The sequence below is a fragment of the Petromyzon marinus genome, chromosome 69, assembly GCF_048934315.1.
Source record: "Petromyzon marinus isolate PM22_M1 ecotype Great Lakes invasive population chromosome 69, UKy_Petmar_22M1.pri1.0, whole genome shotgun sequence".
Classification (NCBI taxonomy): Eukaryota; Metazoa; Chordata; class Hyperoartia; order Petromyzontiformes; family Petromyzontidae; genus Petromyzon; species Petromyzon marinus.
In genome coordinates, this window is record NC_133735.1 from 7443536 (window position 1) to 7455841 (window position 12306).

The window sequence follows — 12306 nt, forward strand, 5'->3', positions numbered from 1 at the left end:
CCCTCATCTACCCCCCTCATCTACCCCCCCTCATCTACCCCCCTCATCTACCCCCCTCATCTACCCCCCCCCTCATCTACCCCCCTCAACTACCCCCCTCATCTACCCCCCTCATTTACCCCCCCTCATCTACCCCCCCTCATCTACCCCCTCATCTACCCCCCTCATCTACCCCCCTCATCTACCCCCCTCATCTACCCCCCCTCAACTACCCCCCTCATCTACCCCCCTCATCTACCCCCCCTCATCTACCCCCCTCATCTACCCCCCGGATCTACCCCCCCTCATCTACCCCCCCCTCAACTACCCCCCTCATCTACCCCCTCAACTACCCCCCTCATCTACCCCCTCATCTACCCCCCCTCAAATACCCCCCTCATTTATCCCCCCTCATCTACCCCACTCATCTACCCCCCCCTCATCTACCCCCCTCAACTACCCCCCTCATCTACCCCCCTCATCTACCCCCCTCATCTACCCCCCTCATCTACCCCCCTCATCTACCCCCCTCATCTACCCCCTTATCTACCCCCCCCTCAACTACCCCCCTCATCTACCCCCCTCATCTACCCCCCCTCATCTACCCCCCCTCATCTACCCCCTCATCTACCCCCCCTCATCTACCCCCCATCTACCCCCCCATCTACCCCCTCAACTACCCCCCTCATCTACCCCCTCATCTACCCCCTCATCTACCCCCCCTCATCCGCCCCCCCCTCATCTACCCCCTCATCTACCCCCTCATCTACCCCCTCATCTACCCCCCCTCATCCGCCCCCCCCTCATCTACCCCCTCATCTACCCCCCTCATCTACCCCCCCTCATCTACCCCTCTCATCTATCCCACTCATCTACCCCCCCTCATCTACCCCCTCTCATCTACCCCCCCTCAACTACCCCCCCTCATCTACCCCCCTCATCTACCCCCCTCATCTACCCCCCTCATCCACCCCCTCATCTACCCCCCCCTCATCTACCCCCCCTCAACTACCCCCCTCATCTACCCCCCTCATCTACCCCCCCTCATCTACCCCCCTCATCTACCCCCTTCATCTACCCCCCCTCATCTACCCCCCCTCATCTACCCCCCCTCATCTACCCCCCTCATCTACCCCCCTCATCTACCCCCCCTCATCTACCCCCCTCATCTACCCCCCTCATCTACCCCCCTCATCTACCCCCTCTCATCTACCCCCTCATCTACCCCCCCTCATCTACCCCCCCATCTACACCCTCATCTACCCCCCCTCAACTACCCCCCTCATCTACCCCCCCTCATCTACCCCCCTCATCTACCCCCTCATCTGCCCCTTATCTACCCCCACCTCATCTACCCCCCCTCAACTACCCTCTCATCTACCCCCCCTCATCTACCCCCCATCATCTACCCCCCCTCAACTACCCCCCCTCATCTACCCCGTCATCTACCCCTCATCTACCCCCCTCATCTACCCCCTCATCTACCCCCCCCTCATCTACCCCCCCTCATCTACCCCCCGTCATCTACCCCCCTTATCTACCCCCCTCATCTACCCCCCTCATCTACCCCCTCAACTACCCCCTTCATCTACCCCCTCATCTACCCCCCTTATCTACCCCCCTCATCTACCCTCCTCATCTACCCCCTCAACTACCCCCCTCATCTACCCCCTCATCTACCCCCCCTCATCTACCCCCCTCATCTACCCCCTCATCTACCCCCCCTCATCTACCCCCCGCATCTACCCCCCACATCTACCCCCTCATCTACCCCCCCTCATCTACCCCCCGCATCTACCCCCCGCATCTACCCCCTCATCTACCCCCCCTCATCTACCCCTCTCATCTACCCCCCTCATCTACCCCCTCATCTACCCCCCTCATCTACCCCCTCATCTACCCCCCCTCATCTACCCCCCTCATCTACCCCCCTCATCTACCCCCTCATCTAACCCCCCTCATCTACCCACCCTCATCTACCCCCCCTCATCTACCCCCCCTCATCTACCCCCAGCATCTACCCCTCGCATCTACCCCCCCTCAACTACTCCCCTCATCTACCCCCCTCATCTACCCCCCCCTCATCTACCCCCCTCATCTACCCCCTCATCTACCCCTCCCTCATCTACCCCCCCATCTACCCCCCCATCTACCCCCTCAAATACCCCCCTCATCTACCCCCTCATCTACCCCCCCCTCATCCGCCCCCCCCCTCATCTACCACCTCATCTACCCCCCCTCATCTACCCCCCCTCATCTACCCCCCTCATCTACCCCCCTCATCTACCCCCCTTCATCAACCCCCCCCTCATCTACCCCCCCTCATCTACCCCCCTCATCTACCCTCCTCATCTACCCCCCCTCATCTACCCCCCTCATCTACCCCCCTCATCTACCCCCCTCATCTACCCCCCCTCATCTACCCCCCTCATCTACCCCCCCCTCATCTACCCCCCTCATCTACCCCCTCATCTACCCCCCCTCATCTACCCCCCTCATCTACCCCCCTCATTTACCCCCCTCATCTACCCCCCCTCATCTACCCCCCTCATCTACCCCCCCTCATCTACCCCCCTCATCTACCCCCCCTCATCTACCCCCCTCATCTACCCCCCTCATCTACCCCGCTCATCTACCCCCCTCATCTACCCCCCCTCATCTACCCCCCTCATCTACCCCCCTCATCTACCCACCCTCATCTACCCCCCCTCATCTACCCCCCCTCATCTACCCCCCTCATCTACCCCCCCTCATCTACCCCCCTCATCTACCCCCCCTCATCTACCCCCCCTCATCTACCCCCCCTCATCTACCCCCCCTCATCTACCCCCTCATCTACCCCCCCCTCATCTACCCCCCCTCATCTACCCCCCCTCATCTACCCCCTCATCTACCCCCCTCATCTACCCCCCCTCATCTACCCCCCCTCATCTACCCCCCTCATCTACCCCCCTCATCTACCCCCCTCATCTACCCCCCCCTCAAGTACCCCCCTCATCTACCCCCCTCATCTACCCCCCCTCATCTACCCCCCTCATCTACCCCCCCTCATCTACCCCCCCTCATGTACCCCCCTCATCTACCCCCCTCATCTACCCCCCTCATCTACCCCCCTCATCTACCCCCCCTCATCTACCCCCCTCATCTACCCCCCTCATCTACCCCCTCATCTACACCCCCTCATCTACCCCCCCTCATCTACCCCCCCTCATCTACCCCCCTCATCTACCCCCCCTCATCTACCCCCTCATCTACACCCCCTCATCTACCCCCCTCATCTACCCCCCTCATCTACCCCCCTCATCTACCCCCTCATCTAAACCCCCTCATCTACCCCCCTCATCTACCCCCACTCATCTACCCCCCCCCTCATCTACCCCCCCTCATCTACCCCCCTCATCTACCCCCCTTCATCAACCCCCTCATATACACCCCCTCATCTACCCCCCTCATCTACCCCCCTCATCTACCCCCTCATCTACACCCCCTCATCTACACCCCTCATCTACCCCCCTTCATCAACCCCCCCTCATCTACCCCCCCTCATCTACCCCCCTCATCTACCCCCCCTCATCTACCCCCCCTCATCTACCCCCCCTCATCTACCCCCCTCATCTACCCCCCTCATCTACCCCCCTCATCTACCCCCCCTCATCAGCCCCCCTCATCTACCCCCCTGATCTAATCCCCTCTCATCTACCCCCCTCATCTACCCCCCCTCATCTACCCCCCTCATCTACCCCCTCATCTACCCCCCTCATCTACCCCCTCATCTACCCCCCCTCATCTACCCCCCTCATCTACCCCCCTCATCAGCCCCCCTCATCTACCCCCCTCATCTACCCCCCCTCATCTACCCCCCTCATCTACCCCCCCATCTCCTGACCCACTCACCCCACCTCCTCACCCCCTCACCCCACCTCCTCACCCACCCACCCCACCTCCTCACCCCACCTCCTCACCCCACCTCCTCACCCCCTCACCCCACCTCCTCACCCACTCACCCCACCTCCTCACCCCACCTCTTCACCCACTCACCCCACCTCCTCACCCACCAACCCCACCTCCTCACCCACTCACCCCACCTCCTCACCCACTCACCCCACCTCTTCACCCACTCACCCCACCTCCTCACTCACCCACCCCACCTCCTCACTCACCCACCCCACCTCCTCACCCACTCACCCCACCTCTTCACCCACTCACCCCACCTCCTCACCCACTCACCCCACCTCCTCACTCACTCACCCCACCTCCTCACCCACCCCACCTCCTCACCCCACCTCCTCACCCACTCACCCCACCTCCTCACCCACCCACCCCACCTCCTCACCCCACCTCTTCACCCACTCACCCCACCTCCTCACCCACCCACCCCACCTCCTCACCCCACCTCCTCACCCCCTCACCCCACCTCCTCACCCACTCACCCCACCTCCTCACCCACTCACCCCACCTCCTCACCCACCCACCCCACCTCCTCACCCCACCTCTTCACCCACTCACCCCACCTCCTCACCCACCAACCCCACCTCCTCACCCACTCACCCCACCTCCTCACCCCCTCACCCCATCTCTTCACCCACTCACCCCACCTCCTCACCCACTCACCCCACCTCTTCACCCACTCACCCCACCTCCTCACTCACCCACCCCACTTCTTCACTCACTCACCCCACCTCTTCACCCACTCACCCCACCTCCTCACCCACTCACCCCACCTCCTCACTCACTCACCCCACCTCCTCACCCACCCCACCTCCTCACCCCACCTCCTCACCCACTCACCCCACCTCCTCACTCACTCACCCCACCTCCTCATTCACTCACCCCACCTCATCACCCACTCACCCCACCTCTTCACCCACCCACCCCACCTCCTCACCCCACCTCCTCACCCACTCACCCCACCTCTTCACCCACCCCACCTCCTCACCCCACCTCCTCACCCACTCACCCCACCTCCTCACCCACCCACCCCACCTCCTCACCCCACCTCTTCACCCACTCACCCCACCTCGTCACCCACTCACCCCACCTCTTCACTCACTCACCCCACCTCCTCACCCACTCACCCCACCTCCTCACTCACTCACCCCACCTCCTCATTCACTCACCCCACCTCCTCACCCACTCACCCCACCTCCTCACCCACCCACCCCACCTCCTCACCCCACCTCCTCACCCACTCACCCCACCTCCTCACCCACCCACCCCACCTCCTCACCCCACCTCCTCACCCACTCACCCCACTTCTTCACCCACCCACCCCACCTCCTCACCCCACCTCTTCACCCACTCACCCCACCTCCTCACCCACCAACCCCACCTCCTCACCCACTCACCCCACCTCCTCACCCCCTCACCCCATCTCTTCACCCACTCACCCCACCTCCTCACCCACTCACCCCACCTCTTCACCCACTCACCCCACCTCCTCACTCACCCACCCCACTTCTTCACTCACTCACCCCACCTCTTCACCCACTCACCCCACCTCCTCACCCACTCACCCCACCTCCTCACCCACTCACCCCACCTCTTCACCCCCTCACCCCACCTCCTCACCCACTCACCCCACCTCCTCACTCACTCACCCCACCTCTTCACCCACCCACCCCACCTCCTCACCCCACCTCCTCACCCCACCTCCTCACCTCCTCACCCACTCACCCCACCTCCTCACTCACTCACCCCACCTCCTCACCCCACCTCTTCACTCACCAACCTCGCCTCTCCTCACCCCAGGTTATTTTTCGCGGGCGCCAGGGAGGGCCATCTACCCAGCCTCCTAGCCATGATCCACGTGGATCGATGCACTCCAATACCTGCCCTGCTCTTCACGGTGAGCACTACACTACTATACACTATACACTACAGTATACACTATACACTACACTATACACTACACTATACACTACACTACTATACACTATACACTACACTATACACTACACTATACACTACACTATACACTACACTATACACTACTATACACTATACACTACACTATACACTACACAATACACTACACTATACACTACACTATACACTATACACTACACTATACACTACACTATACACTACACTATACACTACACTATTATACACTACACTACACTATACACTACACTACTATACACTACACTATACACTACACTATTATACACTATAGTACTATACACTACACTACTATACACTACTATACACTACACTATACACCACACTACTATACACTACACTATACACTACACTATACACTACACTATACACTACACTACTATACACTACATTATACACTACATTACTATACACTACACTACTATACACTACACTATACACCACTCTACTATACACTACACTACACACGACACTATACACTACCTCCCCAGTGTGTCACTACACTGCTGATGTTACTAACTAGTGACATGTACAATCTGTCTCTCACTCCTAGTGTGTCACCACACTGCTGATGTTAGTAACTAGTGACATGTACACTCTGTCTCTCACTCCTAGTGTGTCACTACACTGCTGATGTTACTAACTAGTGACATGTACACTCTGTCTCTCACTCCTAGTGTGTCACTACACTGCTGATGTTAGTAACTAGTGACATGTATACTCTGTCTCTCACTCCTAGTGTGTCACTACACTGCTGATGTTACTAACTAGTGACATGTACAATCTGTCTCTCACTCCTAGTGTGTCACTACACTGCTGATGTTACTAACTAGTGACATGTACACTCTGTCTCTCACTCCTAGTGTGTCACTACACTGCTGATGTTACTAACTAGTGACATGTACACTCTGTCTCTCACTCCCTCTCCTAGTTTGTCACTACACTGCTGATGTTACTAACTAGTGACATGTACACTCTGTCTCTCACTCCTAGTGTGTCACTACACTGCTGATGTTACTAACTAGTGACATGTACACTCTGTCTCTCACTCCTCCTAGTGTGTCACTACACTGCTGATGTTACTAACTAGTGACATGTACACTCTGTCTCTCACTCCTAGTGTGTCACCACACTGCTGATGTTACTAACTAGTGACATGTACACTCTGTCTCTCACTCCTAGTGTGTCACCACACTGCTGATGTTACTAACTAGTGACATGTACACTCTGTCTCTCACTCCCTCTCCTAGTATGTCACCACACTGCTGATGTTACTAACTAGTGACATGTACACTCTGTATCTCACTCCCTCTCCTAGTGTGTCACTACACTGCTGATGTTACTAACTAATGACATGTACACTGTCTCTCACTCCTCCTCCTAGTGTGTCACTACACTGCTGATGTTACTAACTAGTGACATGTACACTCTGTCACTCACTCCCCTCCTAGTGTGTCACTACACTGCTGATGTTACTAACTAGTGACATGTACACTCTGTCTCTCACTCCTCCTAGTGTGTCACTACACTGCTGATGTTACTAACTAGTGACATGTACACTTTGTCTCTCACTCCTCCTCCTAGTGTGTCACCACACTGCTGATGTTAGTAACTAGTGACATGTACACTTTGTCTCTCACTCCTAGTGTGTCACTACACTGCTGATGTTACTAACTAGTGACATGTACACTCTGTCTCTCACTCCCCTCCTAGTGTGTCACCACACTGCTGATGTTACTAACTAGTGACATGTACACTCTGTCTCTCACTCCCTCTCCTAGTGCGTCACCACACTGCTGATGTTACTAACTAGTGACATGTACACTCTGTCTCTCACTCCTCCTAGTGTGTCACCACACTGCTGATGTTACTAACTAGTGACATGTACACTCTGTCTCTCACTCCTAGTGTGTCACTACACTGCTGATGTTACTAACTAGTGACATGTACACTCTGTCTCTCACTCCCCTCCTAGTGTGTCACTACACTGCTGATGTTAGTAACTAGTGACATGTACACTCTGTCTCTCACTCCCTCTCCTAGTGTGTCACCACACTGCTGATGTTACTAACTAGTGACATGTACACTCTGTCTCTCACTCCTAGTGTGTCACTACACTGATGATGTTACTAACTAGTGACATGTACACTCTGTCTCTCACTCCCTCTCCTAGTGTGTCACCACACTGCTGATGTTACTAACTAGTGACATGTACACTCTGTCTCTCACTCCCTCTCCTAGTGTGTCACTACACTGCTGATGTTAGTAACTAGTGACATGTACACTCTGTCTCTCACTCCTAGTGTGTCACTACACTGCTGATGTTACTAACTAGTGACATGTACACTCTGTCTCTCACTCCCCTCTTAGTGTGTCACTACACTGCTGATGTTACTAACTAGTGACATGTACACTCTGTCTCTCACTCCTAGTGTGTCACTACACTGCTGATGTTACTAACTAGTGACATGTACACTCTGTCTCTCACTCCCTCTCCTAGTGTGTCACCACACTGCTGATGTTAGTAACTAGTGACATGTACACTTTGTCTCTCACTCCTAGTGTGTCACTACACTGCTGATGTTACTAACTAGTGACATGTACACTCTGTCTCTCACTCCCTCTCCTAGTGTGTCACCACACTGCTGATGTTACTAACTAGTGACATGTACACTCTGTCTCTCACTCCCTCTCCTAGTGTGTCACTACACTGCTGATGTTACTAACTAGTGACATGTACACTCTGTCTCTCACTCCCCTCCTAGTGTGTCATTACACTGCTGATGTTACTAACTAGTGACATGTACACTCTGTCTCTCACTCCTAGTGTGTCACTACACTGCTGATGTTACTAACTAGTGACATGTACACTCTGTCTCTCACTCCCTCTCCTAGTGTGTCACCACACTGCTGATGTTACTAACTAGTGACATGTACACTCTGTCTCTCACTCTCTCTCCTAGTGTGTCACTACACTGCTGATGTTACTAACTAGTGACATGTACACTCTGTCTCTCACTCCTAGTGTGTCACTACACTGCTGATGTTACTAACTAGTGACATGTACACTCTGTCACTCACTCCCCTCCTAGTGTGTCACTACACTGCTGATGTTACTAACTAGTGACATGTACACTCTGTCTCTCACTCCTCCTAGTGTGTCACTACACTGCTGATGTCACTAACTAGTGACATGTACACTCTGTCTCTCACTCCTAGTGTGTCACCACACTGCTGATGTTACTAACTAGTGACATGTACACTCTGTCACTCACTCCCCTCCTAGTGTGTCACTACACTGCTGATGTTACTAACTAGTGACATGTACACTCTGTCTCTCACTCCTCCTAGTGTGTCACTACACTGCTGATGTCACTAACTAGTGACATGTACACTCTGTCTCTCACTCCCTCTCCTAGTTTGTCACTACACTGCTGATGTTACTAACTAGTGACATGTACACTCTGTCACTCACTCCCTCTCCAAGTGTGTCACTACACTGCTGATGTTACTAACTAGTGACATGTACACTCTGTCTCTCACTCCTCCTAGTGTGTCACTACACTGCTGATGTTACTAACTAGTGACATGTACACTCTGTCTCTCACTCCTCTCCTTGTGTGTCACTACACTGCTGATGTTACTAACTAGTGACATGTACACTCTGTCACTCACTCCCCTCCTAGTGTGTCACCACACTGCTGATGTTACTAACTAGTGACATGTACACTCTGTCTCTCACTCCCCTCCTAGTGTGTCACTACACTGCTGATGTTACTAACTAGTGACATGTACACTCTGTCTCTCACTCCTCCTAGTGTGTCACTACACTGCTGATGTTACTAACTAGTGACATGTACACTCTGTCTCTCACTCCTAGTGTGTCACTACACTGCTGATGTTACTAACTAGTGACATGTACACTCTGTCTCTCACTCCTAGTGTGTCACTACACTGCTGATGTTACTAACTAGTGACATGTACACTCTGTCACTCACTCCCTCTCCTAGTGTGTCACTACACTGCTGATGTTACTAACTAGTGACATGTACACTCTGTCTCTCACTCCTAGTGTGTCACTACACTGCTGATGTTACTAACTAGTGACATGTACACTCTGTCTCTCACTCCTAGTGTGTCACTACACTGCTGATGTTACTAACTAGTGACATGTACACTCTGTCTCTCACTCCTAGTGTGTCACCACACTGCTGATGTTACTAACTAGTGACATGTACACTCTGTCTCTCACTCCCCTCCTAGTGTGTCACTACACTGCTGATGTTAGTAACTAGTGACATGTACACTCTGTCTCTCACTCCTAGTGTGTCACTACACTGCTGATGTTACTAACTAGTGACATGTACACTGTCTCTCACTCCCCTCCTAGTGTGTCACTACACTGCTGATGTTACTAACTAGTGACATGTACACTCTGTCACTCACTCCCTCTCCTAGTGTGTCACTACACTGCTGATGTTACTAACTAGTGACATGTACACTCTGTCTCTCACTCCTAGTGTGTCACTACACTGCTGATGTTACTAACTAGTGACATGTACACTCTGTCTCTCACTCCTAGTGTGTCACTACACTGCTGATGTTACTAACTAGTGACATGTACACTCTGTCTCTCACTCCTAGTGTGTCACCACACTGCTGATGTTACTAACTAGTGACATGTACACTCTGTCTCTCACTCCTAGTGTGTCACTACACTGCTGATGTTACTAACTAGTGACATGTACACTCTGTCTCTCACTCCCTCTCCTAGTGTGTCACCACACTGCTGATGTTAGTAACTAGTGACATGTACACTTTGTCTCTCACTCCTAGTGTGTCACTACACTGCTGATGTTACTAACTAGTGACATGTACACTCTGTCTCTCACTCCCCTCCTAGTGTGTCACCACACTGCTGATGTTACTAACTAGTGACATGTACACTCTGTCTCTCACTCCCTCTCCTAGTGCGTCACCACACTGCTGATGTTACTAACTAGTGACATGTACACTCTGTCTCTCACTCCTCCTAGTGTGTCACCACACTGCTGATGTTACTAACTAGTGACATGTACACTCTGTCTCTCACTCCTAGTGTGTCACTACACTGCTGATGTTACTAACTAGTGACATGTACACTCTGTCTCTCACTCCCCTCCTAGTGTGTCACTACACTGCTGATGTTAGTAACTAGTGACATGTACACTCTGTCTCTCACTCCCTCTCCTAGTGTGTCACCACACTGCTGATGTTACTAACTAGTGACATGTACACTCTGTCTCTCACTCCTAGTGTGTCACTACACTGATGATGTTACTAACTAGTGACATGTACACTCTGTCTCTCACTCCCTCTCCTAGTGTGTCACCACACTGCTGATGTTACTAACTAGTGACATGTACACTCTGTCTCTCACTCCCTCTCCTAGTGTGTCACTACACTGCTGATGTTAGTAACTAGTGACATGTACACTCTGTCTCTCACTCCTAGTGTGTCACTACACTGCTGATGTTACTAACTAGTGACATGTACACTCTGTCTCTCACTCCCCTCTTAGTGTGTCACTACACTGCTGATGTTACTAACTAGTGACATGTACACTCTGTCTCTCACTCCTAGTGTGTCACTACACTGCTGATGTTACTAACTAGTGACATGTACACTCTGTCTCTCACTCCCTCTCCTAGTGTGTCACCACACTGCTGATGTTAGTAACTAGTGACATGTACACTTTGTCTCTCACTCCTAGTGTGTCACTACACTGCTGATGTTACTAACTAGTGACATGTACACTCTGTCTCTCACTCCCTCTCCTAGTGTGTCACCACACTGCTGATGTTACTAACTAGTGACATGTACACTCTGTCTCTCACTCCCTCTCCTAGTGTGTCACTACACTGCTGATGTTACTAACTAGTGACATGTACACTCTGTCTCTCACTCCCCTCCTAGTGTGTCATTACACTGCTGATGTTACTAACTAGTGACATGTACACTCTGTCTCTCACTCCTAGTGTGTCACTACACTGCTGATGTTACTAACTAGTGACATGTACACTCTGTCTCTCACTCCCTCTCCTAGTGTGTCACCACACTGCTGATGTTACTAACTAGTGACATGTACACTCTGTCTCTCACTCTCTCTCCTAGTGTGTCACTACACTGCTGATGTTACTAACTAGTGACATGTACACTCTGTCTCTCACTCCTAGTGTGTCACTACACTGCTGATGTTACTAACTAGTGACATGTACACTCTGTCACTCACTCCCCTCCTAGTGTGTCACTACACTGCTGATGTTACTAACTAGTGACATGTACACTCTGTCTCTCACTCCTCCTAGTGTGTCACTACACTGCTGATGTCACTAACTAGTGACATGTACACTCTGTCTCTCACTCCTAGTGTGTCACCACACTGCT

General features: G+C 53.0%; 1 protein-coding gene across 1 annotated transcript in view; it reads left to right on the forward strand.

Moving 5' to 3' along the window:
• LOC116957037 (large neutral amino acids transporter small subunit 2) overlaps positions 1 to 12306 on the forward strand; it is a 63580-nt gene that overhangs the window by 23371 nt on the left and 27903 nt on the right. The window contains exon 8 of the mRNA XM_076055048.1: positions 5728 to 5824. Within this exon, the coding sequence (XP_075911163.1) occupies positions 5728 to 5824 (97 nt within the window). The remainder of the gene's footprint in view (positions 1 to 5727; positions 5825 to 12306) is intronic.